The 20,416-nt window shown below is 38.4% G+C and overlaps 1 protein-coding gene across 4 annotated transcripts in view; it reads left to right on the top strand.

Moving 5' to 3' along the window:
* The first annotated feature begins 2,312 nt into the window (after nt 1–2,312).
* COPS4 (COP9 signalosome subunit 4) overlaps nt 2,313–20,416 on the top strand; it is a 36,302-nt gene continuing 18,198 nt past the window's right edge. The window contains exons 1-7 of one of the 4 annotated variants that reach the window (XM_082391173.1): nt 2,384–2,497; nt 9,547–9,657; nt 10,965–11,044; nt 13,157–13,308; nt 14,390–14,493; nt 19,343–19,496; nt 19,650–19,800. In XM_082391173.1, the coding sequence (XP_082247299.1) occupies nt 9,644–9,657; nt 10,965–11,044; nt 13,157–13,308; nt 14,390–14,493; nt 19,343–19,496; nt 19,650–19,800 (655 nt within the window). In that variant the 5' untranslated portion in view covers nt 2,384–2,497; nt 9,547–9,643. Of the gene's footprint in view, nt 2,498–9,546; nt 9,658–10,964; nt 11,045–13,156; nt 13,309–14,389; nt 14,494–19,342; nt 19,497–19,649; nt 19,801–20,416 lie in introns of all 4 variants that reach the window. The other 3 variants (XM_082391175.1, XM_082391174.1, XM_082391172.1) reach the window with 3 other exon arrangements.

Genomic DNA, 20,416 nt, shown 5'->3' with positions numbered 1-20,416 from the left:
GCACACCACAACTACTGAAGCCCATGCGCCTAGAGCCTGTGCTCCGCAACAAGAGAAGCCACCGCAATGAGAAGCCCGCGCACGGCAACGAAGAGTAGCCCCCGCTCGCTGCAACTAGAGAAAGCCCGCGCGCAGCAACAAAGACCCAACGCAGCCAAAAATAAATAAATAAACAAATAAATAAATTTAAATAACAGAAGAGAAGACTTGGCTTAGAGATTTCTCAGAGCCCATTATGACTTCTTGGCAAATGCAAATAAATAAAAAAAATCAGAAAAGAAAGATAAACTGAAGCAAAAATCAAACTAATAAAGTCCTCTTTTCACCTAAGCTTATTCTTTCAGGTGATTTCAAGGATGCCATGATTAAGATGTTAAGAATGGGCTGCATGTGGAAGTCAAGAAATAGGGCAGATTTAACGACTACTTCTAGAAAAAACTTTGGGTGTGGTTATTGGCCCCTGAAACTGTCTGTAAGCAAACAGAGTTTACTGAATATTCAATGAAATTATGTTAAAAAAAAAAAAAACAAAACACTGACAGACCTGGCCTACAAATGCCCTCAATTGTTCAAGCTCTAAAACATTTCCCTAAAGAGGGACTACTCTCCAACATCCAGTTAACTTGTATTCAGAGGGCAAAGCTCAGGCTCACAGAATACAACGAACAATGCAATGATCCTCTCAAAATGCACTACTAGTGTCTAACCAGGGTAGTGGGTGTTCATAATTCCTGCCCAGGATTCTACCATTGCTGTGGACAAGTAACTGCTGTGTTTCCCACTGTTACTTTTTCTGGGTTGTAACTGTGGTTATCCGGTTCCTCCTGTAATTGCTCCACTATTGTTTTGTATTACATGTTTGTGCATGAGGCAGATAATTTGTTTTATAGTGTATATGTGTCAGTGCCATGAAAAGTTTCATCCCAAACTGATGGAGAGGGTTGTGCATCATCAGGCATCCTGGATTTTAAGCTGCTGGAGAAATTGAATTGGGAAATTGAACACTCTTCTTTAGAGATGAGTGTTGTATTACAAGAAGGATACACACAGATATTATGGTCAGAGGGACAGATGGCAGTAAAGACTGCCGACTGTCCCTCCAAAACCATCCTTTCCTTTTTCCCGGGAAAAAGGAAACTAAGTTTCCAGTCTCACTGTTGCCAGGCATGGTGATATTGACTAAGTTCTTAACAATGGAGTGAGATCTGAATTGATGTGAGTAATCACCACATTACTTTCTCAAAGGATTTCCTTGTTCTGGTCTTCTTTTCTTTCCCCTTCCCAAAAGAGGGAACATGCTTCTTTCCACATATAAAGTGGCAAAAGTTCAAAAGTTTAACATCCTCTGTAGGCAAGGCTATAGAAATTTGCACTCTTATGTATTGCTGCTTGTAAGGCAAAATGGTCCCATTCCTATAAAGTGCAATTTGGTAATATCTTTCAAAATTGTAAGTACATCTACCCTTTGACTCTCTTCTTGGAATGTATTCTACCTGTACACATATAAAATGATGTACATACAAGGTTATTCACTGCAGCATTGGTTGATTGATTAAAAACAACTTCAGTGTCTAGCTATACGGATTAAATGAACCATGGCATCCCCTCATTATATGTAATACTCTCCAGCTCTAAAAAATGAGGAAGCTCTCTGGACTTACATGGTAAAATCTTCAAGAAGAGAAAAAAAGAGCAGAATGTGCTATCTTTTGCGAAAGCTAGAAAGGACAGAAAAAAATTTCAGACAAATTCTATAAGGATACATAAGTAATGAATATAATTACATATCAAGGTAAGGTGATCATATAATTTGTCATCCAAATGGAACAGTTGGTAGAGTGAAAGGACATGTCATAAATAATTACTCCAGGAGAACAGAAGGAAAATGGCACTGTCCTGGACAAACTGGGAGGTATGATCAACCCATATAAAGGGAGCAGAGTGGGAAGGGGAATGGGGACCTTTTTTATTGCACTTTACAAAAAGTACCGGTCTGTGGTGAATTGTAACCAAAAACAACTCGTTCTTTACCACGGGTAGTTAAGGGCTGCCTTAAAGAACACGGAACGGTAAACCACAGACGTGAGACACGGAACTTGATGAAAATCCGGTAGTTTTGCGTATCGGGCACTTATTGGGGTTGCACAAGAGACTCAGCCTCTTGGAGTTCATCAGCCAATCCGAAGTGGGAGCGTGCGCGCCTGAGCCTGGGAGGCCCGGGCCGGCCTCGGACTTGAGGAGTGAAGCTTCGCGTCACTCAACCCTGGGGGCGGGCCTAACGCAGGCTCCCACTCTCGGCGGTCTGGCCCACACAGGCGCTACTCTGTGGCATCTCGGGTTCCCTCTAGCCGCACTCTGGAGGACTACACTCGTTTTCTTTTGGCTGTGAGAGGCCCCGCCGCCTTCGCTGAGCTGGGAGAAAGATGGCGGCAGCCGTGCGACAGGATTTGGCCCAGCTCATGAATTCGAGCGGCTCTCATAAAGATCTGGCGGGCAAGTGAGTATTTCCCAGGGGCCTGGGAGGTGGAGAGTAAAGCCAGAGACTTGTTCTCCTTGGACTGACGGCGGCTTTCGGATGTGAGGCTAGGAGCGGGCCTGATGACCAAGGGGGCGGGCCTGAGGTCGGTTGTGTAGGCAAATGTTGGGAGCAGCAGAAAACTGGAAGGGACCTTGTGTAAGGAGCCCTCAGGACCGTAGATCTGGGGTGACTGTCAACGTTTGCAGTCCCTGATGGCATCCTTTCCGGTATCTTAAGATTCTAGAAGCGCGGTCTGTGGGACGTCTGCTTCCATGGCCTTCTAACCCTTCCCTGGTGCCCCTTCCCATCGCCGGCCGGCCTCTCACACTGAATCCTGGCCTCTCTTTGCCCCTGCTCCCCCCTTTTTTCTTTTTGATTGAAGGGAAATTTATATTCTGGGACCTTGGTGTAGAGTTTTCCGGGGAGATGGCTTCTTGAGGCTGAGGGGGCTGAGGAGGTATGGCCGCTATCATGTCATTCAGAGCCACTTGAACCATCTTCTGTGGGTTGTGTTTTGGGTACTGTCTCTCCGCCACCAACTCTGAAGAAGGGCACGTAGGCAGAATGTCACCATAACATGGGTCGGGATGTTTAGAGTAGTGATGTTTGCAGGGATCTGGATTGTTTAGGAATTTGGTCGGAATTTATGTGAAAGGCTTAGGTGCACTCCAACTTAAAATTTGTGATATGTGCCTGCCCTGCAAGCAGTGTTAGTTACAGACAGACAGATAGATGTCAATTTTCTCTTTGTAGATTTCACAGCACTGTTTTTTTTTTTTTTTTTTTGTAATGAACATGCATTCTGTTTAAAGTGTGCTTCTCAAGTTGATCCAATTTACATCCCTACGGCTGAGATGACTTTGATCCATTCAATAGGATACGACTGCTCTAACCTGGCCACTGAAACCTTGACTTTGTTTTATGTAGGCTGTAATGTTTTTGTCTGGTGGTAAATGTAATCTACTTTATCAGTGGGAAATTTAGCTGTGTATCTTGGGCTTAACTACTTTGTGGGGCAATTTCCCTCTCAGGAAAATGGGATGATTATATATATTCTGTCTGAGGACAAAATGAGTATGTGTGTGTATATGCACTTATATCACACTTACATCACTTAGAACAGTACCTGACACTTAGAAACAGCCATAGGATTGTCGTTGTTACTATTATTATTATTAAGCAGTTAGTAAATACGTATCGACGTAATAATCCCTGGGTTGGAAATAAGTTGAATATGTCTCATAGCTCAATCTGTTTTGCATGTAATTTTAATAGATTTGGATGAAAGTAAAACTAGCTTATATTTTTTTTTCCATGCCTGCTCTCCTTTTTGTTTTGGTGAAAAAAAATAAGTGCGTTAGTTATCAGAAGAGATAAAGTTTTCATGTATTTGCAGGATTGTGAAACTTAAGCTAAGCATTTACTTCCTCCGCTCTGAATTGCAGATAAACAATAGTATCCACCTTATTGGGTGCTTTAGTTATTCACTGCTCTGTAAAGAAATCAAAAACTTAGTGGTGTAAAACAACTATAATTTCTCAAGATGCTTTGGGTCTACTGAGCTGTTTTGCTGGTCTTGTCTGGGCCCACTCATACAAGTGCAGTCAACTGGCAGCTCAGCTGGGGTTGGTGGGGCTAAAATGGACTCGCATACACATCTAGCTGTTGGCTGGGTCTCTCTCCACACTGCCTCTCATTCAGTAGTTTAGCTGAGGATTCCTTACAGGGCCTTGGGAGTGTTCCAAGAGTGTGAGAGTGGAAGCTGCAAGGTCTCTTAAAGCTACCCTTGGAAGTCTCACAACATCAGTTCTCAAATACTGGTCAAAGTAAGTCACATAACCAGGCCAGATTCAAGGGGAGGGGAAATGGAATCTACCTCTTTATGGGAAGAGTGGCCAAGTTACACTGGATGCCATTACTGTAACAATCTAGTACACAGGATTATTATGAAGATTAAATAAAATAATGTGCTTGATAACTGATAGCCAGTGCTTCCTGAGGAAAGTCTTGGCCTTGCCTGTGGGTACATATCTGGTCCTATCTGGGCAAGAACGTGTCATATTTATTTTCATAACAAAACAGTTCTGCCAGCTACATGCTTTATGAGAGAAATACTCTTGAAATATATCAGTGGTTTTAGGCTTTATGTTAGGAGCTGAGTAACAAAGGATTCCATATTAAGAAGTAATGGAGTAAATTCCTTTTTAAAATATTGATACTGTGTGTTACCAGCAATTTGCAGAATATCTATAACAGTAGTTATTCAATAAATATTGGTTGACTCAATGAATAGCTGGAAAGGTGCAGAGCATATATTTCAAACCAGGTTTGTCTACTTTAAAAAGCTCATTTTTTAAAAAACTTTTTTTATTTATTTATGTTTGTGCTGGGTCTTCGTTTCTGTGCGAGGGCTTTCTCTAGTTGTGGCAAGCGGGGGCCACTCTTCATCGCGGTGCGTGGGCCTCTCACTATCGCGGCCTCTCTTGTTGCGGAGCACAGGCTCCAGACGCGCAGGCTCAGTAGTTGTGGCTCACGGGCCTAGTCGCTCCGCGGCATGTGGGATCCTCCCAGACCAGGGCTCGAACCCGTGTCCCCTGCATTGGCAGGCAGATTCTTAACCACTGCGCCACCAGGGAAGCCCCTAAAAAGCTCATTTTTAACCCACCAGACTACACTGCTTTCCTTGTCAAAACTTCAGTTAGAAATGCTTTCCCATAACTATGAAATAACACAACAGTCTGAAATTGATGTAAGAAATTGTCACATGAGAAGCATTTTTGCAAATTATATAGACTGCTTTTGTACATATTATGCATTGTGTTTGTTATCTCATGTAAAGTTTTAGAAGAAGCGAAAAGCCTTGAGAGAGGGAGCATTTGTTGTGATAGCTTATCTTATTCACTTGGCTAAAACCTGTGTGGTTCTTCAAAATTCAGTTCAGATGTTATTTCTTCCAAAAAACCTTCTCTGAACAACCATCAACACATGGAGGACCTGGTTAGTTGCTCTTCCCATGCCCAGTGGCATCCTATGTTTACCTCTATGATGGCACTTAATTGTTTTGTCTTTTTACTTCTTGCTTTGCCAACTAGAATGTTATCTCTTTGAGGGCAGGTTTGAGGTCATGGATTACAGGTCTTTGTTGAGTCAATCCTATATAAATATGACCTTTTTTTTTTCCTTCCCAGTTCTGTGGTATGGAGGGTATTCAGAGGAAAATGTCAGGCCTTTGAAATCTAAATGCTTCATTTTACAAAAAGCTGTCAATCTGGAGAAAGGAGAGAAAGGGAGACCTTTTAGCTGCCCTAGACTATTAAAAAAGCTGTTTTGCAGAAAAGAAAATAGATTTTTCTACCTCACAGAGGTAGACTTTGGATCACAGCTTTCTAGTAATACAGTGGAATAGAACTGTCAAAAAATAGAGACACACACACACACACACACACACACACACACACACACAAAACAGAGGTCAGACCTCAAAGGCCCCTTCTAACACAGATTCTCTGGTTCTCTGTTATTCCTACACACAAGTTTCAGCGGCTCCCATCTGAAGAGTGGAGTTCCCTAAAATCTAGTGTTTACCATATGCCAAGCACAACTTTACTTACATTTTTAAATCTTAAACAGTAGGTGATAGTATTTACATTACATGTGAGAAAACAGAGGTGAAACCCTTTGCTCTGGGGTCACATAGCTAGTGACAAAGCCAGAATACAGTCTGTCTGCTTGGCTCAGAGCCCTTAACTCGAAACACCTACCTTTTGGTTTTATATTACTTTCAGCAAACTGGACTGCATTTCAGACTAATTTTTTTTGCCTAGAATTTCTGTCTTCTCCTACTCTTTCCCATTTCCAAATATTTAGACTGCTTAAAGATCAACCTCATTGGTAGATGAACCTGGAGTCTGTCATACAGAATGAAGCAAGTCAGAAAGAGAAAAACAAATACCATATGCTAACGCATATATATGGAATCTAAAAAAAAAATGGTTCTCATGAACCTAGTGGCAGGACAGAAATAAAGACACAGGTGTAGAGAATGGACTTGAGGACACGGGGAGGGGAAGGGTATGCTGGTATGAACGGAGAGAGTGGCATGGACATATATACACTACCAAATGTAAAATAGATAGCTAGTGGGAAGCAGCAGGGAGATCAGCTTGGTGCTTTGTGACCACCTAGAGGGGTGGGATAGGGAGGGTGGGAGGGAGATGCAAGAGGGAGGGGATATGGGGATATATGTATGCATATAGCTGATTCACTTTGTTATACAGCAGAACCTAACACAACATTGTAAAGCAATTACACTCCAATAAAGATGTTAAAAAAAAAAAGATCAACCAAATTAGGAAATTATTTCTGTCTTCTAAAAAATTATATTAGCACTTACCTGTAAGATTTTGTCTTTAATATTCTGCAACTTCATTATGATGTGTCTGTGGATTTGATTTTACTTATCTATGTCAATCAGCTTTTGCTGTGAAATAAACCGGCCCAGAACTTCACGGCTTAAAACAACAATCAGTTATTTAGCTCATAGTTCTGTTGTTTGGTACTTTGCGCTGGGCCCAGCTGGTTGGTTCTTCCCTATTCCACGTGGTCTTGGTTTCACAGGGGCTCCAGGTGCACCTGTAGTCAGCTCCATGGAGGCAGTCAGGTCAGGTAGGCAGCTCTGCTTCTCTGTTGGCTGGGGCGGTGGCAGGTGAGTGGGCTGCATATCTCATCCTCCAATAGGTTGGCCTGGACTCATTCATGTGGCAAAGCCGCGTTCCAGCAGATAAAGACAAATTCTTTTAAAGTCCAGGCTTGGAACGGGCACTTTACTTCTATTTCTGTTGCCTTCTATTGGTCAAAACAAGCCCAGATGAAAGGGTAGGGAGATAAACTCTACCTCTTGATGTGAAGAGTTACGAAGTCACATCGCAAAGGGGCATAGATACAGAGAGTAAAAGAATTGTGGGCAATTTTTGTAAATGCTCTACCGCAGGGGTCCCCAGCCCCCGGGCGGTGGACCGCTAATGGTCCCGAAGCCTGTTAGGAACCGGACCGCAGAGGAGAGCAGGAGGTGAGCGGCGGGCGAAGCTTCATCTGCCGCCCCCATCGCGCCCCGTTGCTCGCGTTACCACCTAAACCACCACCACTCCCCAGCACACCCCCTTCCATGGAAAAATTGTCTTCCACGAAACCCATCCCTGGTGCCAAAAAGGTTGGGGACCGCTGCTCTACCGCATTATCCTGGTTAAGCTTCATTGTGTTTCTTGAATCAATGGATTGGATCATTCATTGTCCTGAGAGGTTTTTCAGCTCTCTCTCTCTTTAAATGTTGCCTCTGTCCCATTCTATTTTCTCCTCTAGGATCCGGGTGAAACCCTTGTTAGGCCTTGTTACTGTGCCCTCTGTGCCCCTTACTCTGTCTTCTGCACTTTCCATTTCAAGGCTTTATACTGGATAAGTTCTCCTACTTTCTAGTTTGTCAGTTCGTCAAATGTGTCTAGTCTGCTGTTAAGAACTACACCGAATTTCAAGTTTTGGTAACATTATTTTTTAGTTCTATAGCTTTTGGTGATTCTTTTTTCAAATGACACTTTTTATGGTTCCTAGTTTCTTGCTGAAACTTTTTAAAAGCTTGTCTTTGTCTCTATAAACTTGATAAACTTAAGTGTATTTCGGTCTTTCTGGTAACTCCAGTATCTGTAGTCCCTGTTTGTTGCTATTGTCTGTTGTTTTTGTTGATTCCAGCTAATATTGTCGTATGCATTGTAATGTTTGTTGTTGGGCAAATTATTTTTAAATGTATTTTTAGAAACAACCGGAGGTCTATGATGTTACCTTTCAGGGAGGATTTTCATTTCCTTCTGCCGGACACCTGACAGTGTTAGGAGTCTAGGACCAAGGCTTCCAAATTTATTGGTCTTCTTACTAGATGATTCTTGGAATAGAATTTGTAACTGTACTTCCAAAGTGCTAGTGTTTCCTCCATTGGCAGGTAAAAAACCTTAGATCCCTGTTCTAGTTTTATCAGTCAGCCGGAAATTGCAACTTGCCTTTCAGCGTTTCCAGCAGATGGCAGAACACCCCAGAGCCGAGCCCACTTCTTCTCCCCAGCAGAAGTGCCTCTCTGCCTCTCAGCTGTCTTTCCACAGTCAGCAAATGCTTTCAGGCAGAAGCTATGGTTCATGTCTTTGCGCTCTTAGTCTCTTCTGTTTACTCTTTCTTGTTAGGATTTTATGCTATTAAAATTTTTTTTTTCATTTCTTTCAACTTTTTATGTTGTTTTGGAGGCAGGATTGGTCCAATATCTATTTCACCATTACTGTAAATGAAAGATCTGTGAATACATACCTGTTACACTCATTTTGAGCTTAGATAGTGACTGTGGTACATTTTCATGTGTATATGTTTTATTTACCTCCAGATTCCTTTCAAGTGCCAAGAAATCAGAAATTGACATACTGAACTTTAGTTCACATACATAATAGATGCTCGATAAACATTTGTTGATGATAATGAATGGATAGGACAGATGCGAGGTGCCTCAATTAATTAAGTTTCTTTTCCTCCATAATATTTTTTAATGAAAAAATATTTGGTACTTGTCATCTTCTCCACATCAGTCACTTTTCCATCTTTTCCATTGATTTAGATTTTTTTTTTTTTGGTGTTCTCAATACAGATTAGTTGATTGATAAGTTATGAAAGTATATATTAAAACTTAAATTATTAGCAAATTTTTATAAGTGAGACATCGTCATCTTTGAATACAATCTTATTAGTATAAAATAACTGGGATTTAAGAGTAAGAGGGTTTAGCCATAGTCTTCATTTAATTGATTACGAAAAACAAGCCAATCTAAAAAAGAAATAATAAACCATTGAATGCATTAACTAGAACCATGCCCAGGGCAATAAAGTAAATGTATAAATATAGATATGGAAAATATATGTGTATATGTGTGTGTATATATGTATATATGTAGAGAGAGAGAATGAGTTTTGTTTTTTTTTTTTTTGGCCACGCTGCACAGTTTGTGGGATCTCAGTTCCCTGACCAGGGATTGAACCTGGGCCACGGCAGAGAAAGCACTGAATCCTAACCACTAGGCCACCAGGGAACTCCCGAGAATGAGATATTCAATGTAAATAAATTTTTAGATAACTGTATTTCATCCCTCAAATGTGGCAATTTTTAAAATGACAATTTTTTATTTTAAAGCTTGATAATGTTTCCTTGCTTTCTTGGAATTGTTTGTCTCTTCTTTTGGAGTTAGCTACCTTTTCTGTCAGTATACCTGCTTTCTTACAAAGCCAGTTTGATTCACTGCTGTTTTGAGAAATCGTATAACCAAGGCTGTGAGAATATTGTATGAGTTGAGAATCAGTAAGTGCTGAATTGTAGCTTGAGGGTGTGCCCTACAAATACAAGTCATAAGTTTGAATGAGTTTGGGCACTATCTGTATATTTTTATTTCTTGACTATATTCTGGATAATGTTCTGAATAATTGCAATTAGGTTTGTAAAATGCATTAACTAATGCTTTCAATAGATATTACGATTGAGGCAAACAAAAGGGATAAAGAATAGTATAATACCAATGTACCAACCATAAAATGTTACTAATACTGCTGTATCTTTGAGTCCTTAGGATGTGCCAAGTACTCTTCTAGGCATTGTATATATAGCAGTAAACAAAACAAAAATCCCTGTCCTCATGGAGTTTACAGTTTAGGAAGGAACTTACCATTGCCTAATTAATGTTAGTGTTCTTGTTTTTAACATTTCCCGATCATTTGTAGAATGCTGATTTGAATTTTGTGTGATCATGAATATTAGGCAGAATAGTTATTGGAACTGAATGCAAATAAAGAACTAATAGGCACTGAAGGATGTTCTGTCAGGACATTTGGCTTGGTGGAATGTATTTTGTACACACTAAGACATTTAATCTCTAATATTTGGCTTCATTGCATAGTCAACATTATCCTATTGTTGGTAACCCTAGATTCATTAGGTCCATAAGGAAAAGGTTCTGGGCCACCTCAAGTAATATTCTTGTGTGTACTTTAGTGAAGGAAATATAGCTTATCTTTTGAGGCACTTGAAAGAAAATTGACGTTTTAAATTCAAAACTAAAACTTGAAAGAAAAAGTGGCACCTTAGATCCATTAACTTAGATTTACTCTTTTTGTGATAGACATGAAAACTTTAAAAATGGTGATATACTGTAAAGAAAACTAGAAGAAGTAGCACTTTGAATTATACATTTAGTGTTTCTTGTGACGGACTGGAAACTTAAAAAAAAAAAATCTGTAGTGTACTATAAAGAAAACCACAAACTAGAGCACTATGAAAGAAACCAGGGTAAGTAGAAATGAACAAACATCAAAGTTAGCATTAGACTATATAGTGCCTTCTAAACACTTTTTCTTTTTGTTATTGTTTTAGGTATCGTCAGATCCTGGAAAAAGCCATTCAGTTATCTGGGGCAGAACAACTAGAAGCTTTGAAAGCTTTTGTGGAAGCAAGTAAGTGGAATGAAAATTCCGTGTTTGCCTTGTATTACTGAGTTAGGACTTAAAAGCTTGCTCAAGCCTTGTTTTATAACAAATTGTCAATATAATTTACATTGAGATTAAATTAAATATGCATTGAGCTTGATTGATTTTAGAATTTAAACTACTTACAACTTGATATTTGATTGTTTTTCAATTGTTTTTCAGTGTGAAGCCATTGTTACATTTACAATTAAGGTTTTGTATAGTTATTGATAAAGCAACTGATGGAGAGACAATATAGCAAATGATAAAAAAGAATAGTCTGGATTCAAATCCTGGTCTGCTATTTTATTAGCTATGTGATCTTGGGTAGGTTATATAACCTCTTTGTGCCTCCTTTTCCTTGTCTATAAAATGGGGCTATGATACCTACCCTGTAGAATTGTTGGGAGATTAAATGAGTTAATATCCATAACGGAGTGCTTAGAATAGTACCTGGCACATGATAAGTACTAGATAAGTGTTAGCTGTTGTTAATGTTAAGAACATTTCTTTTGAATGGGAACTAGAAATTTCCATCCTTTAAGACACTCTTCCCCACTCCCTGATTTCAAACATATCCAGTTATCTGGAAAATTACTCAAAATTCAGGCTGGAATTTATCCTGAGTTCACAGTATTAATGATACTTGATAGTGCTTTACAGTTTACAGTGTGCTTTCATACACATTATCCATCACACAGGCTCCTTTTCATAACCTTGTGACTAACAATGCAGGTATAGATAGCCCTATATAATATATTATAAAATGAGTCTCAGGATTAAGTGACTTTTTCCCCCAAGGACATTCAGTTAGTCAGTGGCAGAGCCCAGACTAGAAATTAGGTTTTCTTACTTATAGTTCTTATTTACTTATATTTCCCTGAGAAGTGCTAGTTTGTGTAGTAATTTCTAACAGTTATAGATGCCTAATGGCACTTGTAATGAAACTGTTCTCAGTCACATGCAGTCTCATCCAATTCCAATTAATATACTATAAACTGATTAGTTACAAGGCCTGTCAGTTACTGCCTCAAAAAATTGGGGCCTGCAATGTGAGACAAACTGGCAATGGTTTCAGAAAAACTCTTTGAGTGGCTTTTTTTTAAGACCGTTGCACTTAGTAGCAAAAGAGTAGTGCTTTTTATAAACTTTGATCTTTATATAAACTTTGAATTCAATGAACCACCAAAAAAAAAGCAGTCTACGGTTAAAATCATTTGCATCAACTGAATAGTTTTGCACTGTCATTTATTTCCCCAGTAACTACTGATTTAAACTTAATTTATCTAAGGAGTGGTTCACAAGCATGATGCATCTTTTTAAAATGTAATAATAGTGATAATAATAACTAACATTTGCTGAGTGCTATGTGCCAGGTATTGTTTAAAGCACTTTATGTATATTGCATTTAAGCTTCACAGCAACCTTATCCACATTTTGCAGAAGAGGAAAGAGAAGCACAGAGAAGTCAAGTCTCTTGCCTGAGGGCATGTAATCAGGAGGATTTGGAAGCAGTGTGGCTCCAGAGTTTTCATCCTTAATCATATATAATAATACCTCATAAATGTTTATAAACAGTGTCATAAAATATGTCTGTGCATCTAGTGCTGACCTAAGTTCTTATTTGTTGTTTTTATCAGGAAAGTACAAGTGGCAGTAACTGTCACTACTTGCTTTACTTAAACTTCATGAAAATTATTTCTCTGTTTCTTCTTTAACTCTTTTTTTGTAGCTAGGTGGAATATAAGAAAATAAATAAAAATGTAAGTGTTTCTGTGCCTTCACTTTGTAGAAAAATAAAGAAGAGAAAAGAATGACGTAAAATTCTCAGCTGTTAAAACTTTTTCCCAGCCATTTCTGTTTCTTAGAAAAGTTGTGGTATTTTTACTGTTTTGGTGTAGTTGTTATGTGATCAAATAATTCAGCATAAGGAAAACTGGTTCTATAATATAAGGTCACAGGGGTGTGGAGATCCCTAAATAATGCTTTGAAGAGTACACTGGTATATATTATTTTTAGTATTAATTTTAGGTGAAAATTGATTGCTTAATGAAAACATAAATTATTCATGTTTTCTTATCCCTTACTTTTTTTAACAAGTGGTAAATGAGAATGTCAGCCTCGTGATCTCTCGCCAGTTGCTGACTGATTTCTGCACACATCTCCCTAACCTACCTGATAGCACAGCCAAAGAAATCTATCATTTCACCTTGGAAAAGATCCAGCCTAGAGTCATTTCATTTGAGGAGCAGGTAAAAACCTAGAGCAGTGGTTTTTGTTTTGTTTTTAGGACTCTGTTTATTATGTGTTTCTTTTTTTTTTAATTGAGATATAATTGATGTACAATATTATTATAAGTTGCAGGTGTACAACATAGTCATTCACGATTTTTAAATGTTATATTCCATTTATAGTTATTATAAAATTTTGGCTATTAGAGTGGTGATTTTTAAACTTAAGATAGCAGCAATTATTTTGAGAGATACTATTAAATTTTTAAATGAGATAATCATTCAACTTCATTTTTACAAAACAGTGTGCCAAACAGCATTTTACAATGTAAGATCAAATAAATATTATGATGTTTTAAGTCCAGCTGACATTTGCTCATATACTATAATTTGGTTTTATGAACCAAATATTACTCTTTAGATAATTTTTTTTAAATTTTTATGTATTTATTTATTTATTTTATTTTTGGCCGCGTTGGGTCTTCGTTGCTGCGCATGGGCTTTCTCTAGTTGCGGCGAGCAGGGGCTACTCTTGGTCGCGGCATGCGGGCTTCTCACTGCGGTGGCTTATCTTGTTGCAGAGCACGGGCTCTAGGCGCATGGGCTTCAGTAGTTGTGGCACATGGGCTCTGGAGTGCAGGCTCAGTAGTTGTGGCGCACGGGCTTAGTTGCTCTGCGGCATGTGGGATCTTCCCGGACCAGGGCTCAAACCTGTGTCCCCTGCATTGGCAGGTGGATTCTTAACCACTGTGCCACCAGGGAAGTCCCTAGATAATTTTTAAATATCAGTAAAATTGTTGATTAGGCTGAGAACATAGGAGAACTCCAGCATTATATATGCAGTGACACAAAAGCAAAACTTAATATTTAAACTAAATTATTCCCATAATCCACATTGCAGAAATGTGTTAGTTCACTCTTTTGATATTCTGTGAATGCAAAATTCATTAAAAATTTGGGTAGTCTCGGTAAACTTTTACTATTTACTTGCCTGCATAATATGTTGAATGAGAGCATTGTCACAATAGATTATCATCTATTTATTTTAACCAGTTTACTAATATCAGTGGAAATAATTTAACATGTATACCTCCTATTCCAGGTTGCTTCCATAAGACAGCATCTTGCATCCATATATGAAAAAGAAGAAGATTGGAGAAATGCAGCCCAAGTGTTGGTGGGAATTCCTTTGGAAACAGGACAAAAGTATAGTAAATAGTGGATATAAAACATGTATAATTGTTCACTTACTTTTTTCTTACATTCTGGTACAGGAAACAGATAATGAACAATTTAATAAATAAATAAGTAAAATTTGTACTATTTTAGAAGGTGATAAGTGCTATGGGGAAAAGGGGCAAAGTGGGGGACAGGATGTATTATTAAATAGGGTGATTAGAGTGGTAGGGTGGTCCTGATATCACCTTTTCAAACACTTGAAGGAGGTAACAGAGTAACTATGAGCTGCCTGAGGGAAGAGTATCAGTAGATCCTCTTAGAGAGGATGGCTAGTGCAAACGCCCTAAGACTGGAACATGCTTGGAGTGTTTTAAGAAGAGCAGGGAGACCACTGTGGGTGGAGTGAGCAAAGGGGAGTGTGGTAGAGGGTGAGATCAGAGAGTACTGGGTACCAGATTACATGGGGTCTTGTAAGCCATTGTAAGGCCTTTGGCTTTTTTTCTAAGTAAAACAATGGGGAGCCACTGGAGGATTTTGTACAGAGGACTGGCATGATCTGATCATGTTAGATCATTCTAACTACTGGGTTGAGAATAAACTGTAGGCATGCAATGATAGAAGTAGGGACATTAGTGAAGAGGCTTATGAGCTACTGCAGGTGAGATGGAGATTGTGAGAAATGTTGGACCCTGGATGTGTTTTTAAGGTAAAGCTAAGGGTTTCTCGACAACTTGGATATGGAGTACAAGAAAAAGAGCCAAGATAAGTCCTGAGTTTTGGTCTGAATAACTGGGAAAATAAAGTTGCCATCTACTGAGTGGTAAAGAATAGGTTTTGGGGGAAGATCAAGAGTTCTGTTTTGGACATGTGATAACCAAGTGGAAATATCTAGTAGGGAGCTGAATATATTAGTCTGGAGTTTAGGAGAGAGGTCTGGACTAGAGATGTACATTTTGGAGTCATTGATGTATAAATGGAATTTAAAGCCTTTAGATTGGACGAGATCTCCAAGGGAGGGCATATAGGTAGAGAAGAGCACTGAGTACTGAGCAGTCTGACATTAAGAGGTCAGGGGCAGGAGGAAGATACAGCAAGTGAGGATTGTCCATTGAGGTAAGAGGAAAACCAGAAGAATGTGGAGTGTGATATCTCAGAAGCCAAATGAGGAAAATGTATTCAGAAGGAGCAAGTGATCAACATGGTGTTGATGGTCAAGTAAGATGAGGAGTTGAAGGTGAACCGTAAAAGGTAGTAATGTGGAGGTCATTGGTGACCTTGACAAAAGCTGTTTTGCTGAAATGGTGAGAGTGAAAGCCTGATTGGAGCTGTTTAAAAGAGAATGGGAAGAGAAGAATTGGAGATGGTGAGCATGGGCAGCTCTTTGGGGAAGTTTTCATAAAAGGGAGCAGAGAAGTAGGGTAGAAGATGACAGCAGAGGTTAGATTGAGATTATTTTTTCTTTTATGATTCAGTGGAAAGCAAAAATTTGACATAGGGGAGTAGTGGAGAGGATTCTTGCAGGAGTAGACTAGAGGGGAAGGAATCCACTGGAGGGATAGGCTTCAGATAGGAGCATGGACAGTTCATTTGTGGCAGAGTTTCTCAGCCTGGGCACTCTTGGCATTTTAGATTGGATAATTCTTTGTCGTGGAGGCTGTCCTGTGTATTGCAGATGTTTAGCAGCATCAGCGGCCTCTACTCACTAGATGCCAGTGACACCACTATGCCTAGCTGTGACAATCAAAAATGTCTATAGACATTGTAGATTGTTCCCTGGTGGGCAGAATAGTCCCAGTGATCTATGGTAACAGCCAGGAACACAGAGTATATGGGTGCAGATATTAGTAATGTGGTGGTGGAGTTTGTGCAAGTACTCTTTTCTTTGATTTTCTTTGATTGTTTCAATAATCTTAGTGAAGTTGGAATCAGAGTCATCAGCTGAAGTGTGGATGGGGGTGAGAGTTGTGAGGTTGAGGAGATATAAGAATATCAAAAAAAATTCTCTGGGAGAGTGGGACAGTGAATGGACTAGAAATGTACAGTGTACAGCATTAAGGCTCATTTAAAGGTCGTAGTCACTAAAATGAGATCAGTCAGATTGGTTGGGTGTTTTTCTTCATCAGAGTTCGGCTACGTGGTTGCTGGAAAGGAGTAGATGAACTATTACGTTTAACCAGCGTTATGATTTTGCCCAACAAGTATGACAGCATGAGAGGGGCAAGGGAGATGAGTACACGTGCAATTCAGTGATGGAAATGATTGACCATAGGAATTAAGGCAGGTAAGGAGGAAGTGAGGCCTTTAAGGGGGAAAATACAGTAACAGTGTAGTAGGATCAGTGGTTTGGAGTCACAATGGGTTCAATGGATTGTTAGGTTTGAGATACTAGAGAAAATGAGATGGAAAAACAATTAGAAAAAATTAAGATGATAGTTTGTAACTCTTATCCAGCCAGTCTTACCTTTGATATGTATTTTTTAAAATATTTATAGTTCTTTATGAAACATTCCTCCAAAGTATATTGTATAGAAGGATGAAAGGTGTGAAACTCTTGGTTGTATCATTAAACACACTTCCTCTTTCAGTTGGCAAGTATAAAAATACCAACTGAATGACAAAAAATATTTTCAGTTACTTCTCTACTCTTCTACCAGGTGAATAAGGGATTCTTTTTTTGTCTTCATTAATATTTGTGATCATAAGTCAAACACTACTTCAGGCATCTTGCCTTTTGTGCATTTATGAAATTGTTAGACAGTGATGCCCCTTGAAAAAGCAACCAGTATATGAAAAAGCCTTCATTCATACGTAGATGTTGAATTTTGTTTTCTAAGGCCTCTTGTTATTTTGGGTTTTTTCTTGGATAGTTTGAAAAGGCTGGAGGCTTTCTTTTTTTTTTTTTTTTAGAAGTTTTTTTTTTTTTTATTAATTTTATGGCTGTGTTGGGTCTTCGTTTCTGTGCGAGGGCTTTCTCTAGTTGCGGCGAGCAGGGCCACTCTTGATCGCGGTGCGCGAGCCTCTCACTATCGCGGCCTCTCTTGTTGTGGAGCACAGGCTCCAGACGCGCAGGCTCAGTAATTGTGGCTCACGGGCCCAGTTGCTCCGCGGCATGTGGGATCCTCCCGGACCAGGGCTCGAACCCATGTCCCCTGCATTGGCAGGCAGATTCTCAACCACTGCGCCACCAGGGAAGCCCTGGAGGCTTCCTTAATTGCTTTGGTCTTATTCTGTCTGGAACAGTTTCTCCCTAGCACAGAGCAAATGATTTATTTTCATTGGTAGTTGATGTAAATATAAAATAAATATTGTTGGGATTTCCCTGGTGGCACAGTGGTTAAGAATCCGCCTGCCAAAGCAGGGGACATGGGTTCGAGCCCTGATCTAGGAAGATCCCACATGCCACAGCTACTGAAGCCCGTGCGCCTAGAGCCCATGCTCCACAACAAGAGAGGCCACTGCAATGAGAAGCCCGCATACTGCAAGGAAGAGTGGCCCCCGTTCACTGCAACTAGAGAAACCCACTCGCAGCACCAAAGACCCAATGCAGCCAAAAATAAATAAATAAAATAAATTTAAAAACTTATAAAAAAAAATAGATATTGTTCTTTGCAGTGGTGGTAATTATCATTTTGAGAGTACTATAACATTATCTGTGAGGATACCAAGAACTGAAAATTCAGTGGTTTTCTAAACAAGTTAAAGTGATGTGGGTAAATTATTGAGAGCCTGTTTCTTTAAAAAATGATTCATTCTGATTATGAAAGTAATAGACGTAATAGATATCTTGGCATAAAATATGAAAATGCAAAAAATGTGGTGCTGTTTATTAGCAGTTTATGTAAATATGAGTTGTGAATGGAAATAATATAATAAAAAATAATAATATATGACTTATGAAAAATTTTGAATTGATGTAAAAATTTTTGAAGAATTAATTTCAAAGCTGGGCCAAGTCAGTTGTAAACTCTGTTCTTGCCAAATGGTGGCTCCACTTTTGCTGGTAAATAGAATTAATTTTTCTGTGAGGATTAATCTTGAATTATGTGAGTTTTGAATTATGTTGGGTCTTCAGTTATGCATTTCTTGCATAAAATGTGACTATTGGGGTAAAGAAGAAAAATGAAAACCACCTGTATTCTCAGAGATAATTGCTATTACTATCTTGATTACATGTATAGAAATACATTTGAATGATGTTTTATGTACTGTTTTATCCAATTTTTTCACTTAGCAAAAACTTATGACTATTATCAGAAGTAATTATTATAATAACTGTATAGCATCTACCATCTTTATGTACCACAACTTAATTGATTACCACAAATACGATTATGGGTCATTTCCATTTTTTTTTTATTACGGATATTTATGAATAACTTTACAAATGAATATTCTGTACATATATATGTACGTACAACCATGTTTTTTTTTTTGAGGATTTATTTTTTAGAGGTAAAATACAGTAGGTAAAGAGGATGTGCATTTTTAAAGGATTCAAAGGATGGTTGGAGAGCATACTGCCAAATTGTTTTCCAGGATGGTTGTACATGTTCATAGTTCCCCTGGTAGTATATGATATGTCCCTGAACTGTGCTTTTTTTGTTTTTGTTTTTTTTAAGATCTTTGATGTGTGAGATTACCTGAGGATTAGAAGAGGCTAAAATAAAACATGAACAATGATAAAAATAATAAAAATTCAATAAATCTTATTCTGGAAATATGTTTTAGCTTGTCTATGTAATATACTGCAGTAAAAAGTATGATTCCCTTATATTAACAGAATATATATAAAGAAAAAATAACGTATTTCCTACCACCCCCCCAAATTTTCTTGATGAAATATTTAGTCATTCTGTGTCTTTCTGTTACACCCTAGACAGTACAATGTAGATTATAAACTGGAGACATACCTGAAGATTGCTAGGCTATATCTGGAGGATGATGATCCAGTCCAGGCAGAGGCTTACATAAATCGGGCATCATTGCTTCAGAATGAATCAACCAATGAACAGTTACAGATACATTATAAGGTAACAGATGAGCTAATTTGGAAAATTAATTTTGTATTAGAGAATCCTTCAGTAATAAGGTGCTCCAGAATATCTGATAAATGCTGTTATATAATAGAAATTTTCTTTTGCTTTTTATTTTTCTCCCTAATTGAAACATTTTCCCTCTTATAGGTATGCTATGCACGTGTTCTTGATTATAGAAGAAAATTCATTGAAGCTGCACAAAGGTACAATGAGCTCTCTTACAAGACAATAGTGCACGAAAGTGAAAGACTAGAGGCCTTAAAACATGCTCTGCACTGTACCATCTTAGCATCAGCAGGTAAACACGTCATTACGCTTTAATGAACAGTAAGTTACCTTTGCTTAATAATTTCAGGTTCATTACTATCTGAGGATCTAGCAAGGAGCTATTCTTTAAGAAGATGTCTTATTAATAAAATTATGATCAATTTAAACAGTTAAAAAACAGCACATTACTAACTTAAGACATTTTAAAATATGCATTTATCAGCCTATCACCCACAGGTATTAGGAATAGTTAAGAGATAATCTGAAGTTTAGTTCCCCTAAAATATCACTGAAAAAATGGATATTAAATTAAGTGAGAATTAGACAAAGGGAAATGAAAATTAAAATCTAGAAATGAGTGCTGTGATAATGTACTGCTTTGGGTTTGTTTTTTTTTTTTTAATCTTCAAGCCTCAGTTTTAGACCTGGTGCTTATCTTTTTCTTCCATAGATATAAATAATAAACTATTCTGTATTCTTTTTTACTAAACTGTAACATGTAAATCATTCAACTTATAAAGCAGGAAAGGGCATCAAGAGGAAATGCTGATAATTCTAAGCCATGGCTTTTCTAAATCATTTTAGAATGTCTGTTTTTGAACTGTGTTTAGTTGAGAGTCTAATGACATGTTCAGACTACACATTTC

Source organism: Balaenoptera borealis (genome assembly GCF_965194805.1).
Source record: "Balaenoptera borealis genome assembly, chromosome: 4".
Taxonomy (NCBI): domain Eukaryota; kingdom Metazoa; phylum Chordata; class Mammalia; order Artiodactyla; family Balaenopteridae; genus Balaenoptera; species Balaenoptera borealis.
The sequence above is the reverse complement of the archived record's forward strand: the minus strand, read 5'-3'. Positions and strand labels throughout refer to the sequence as shown.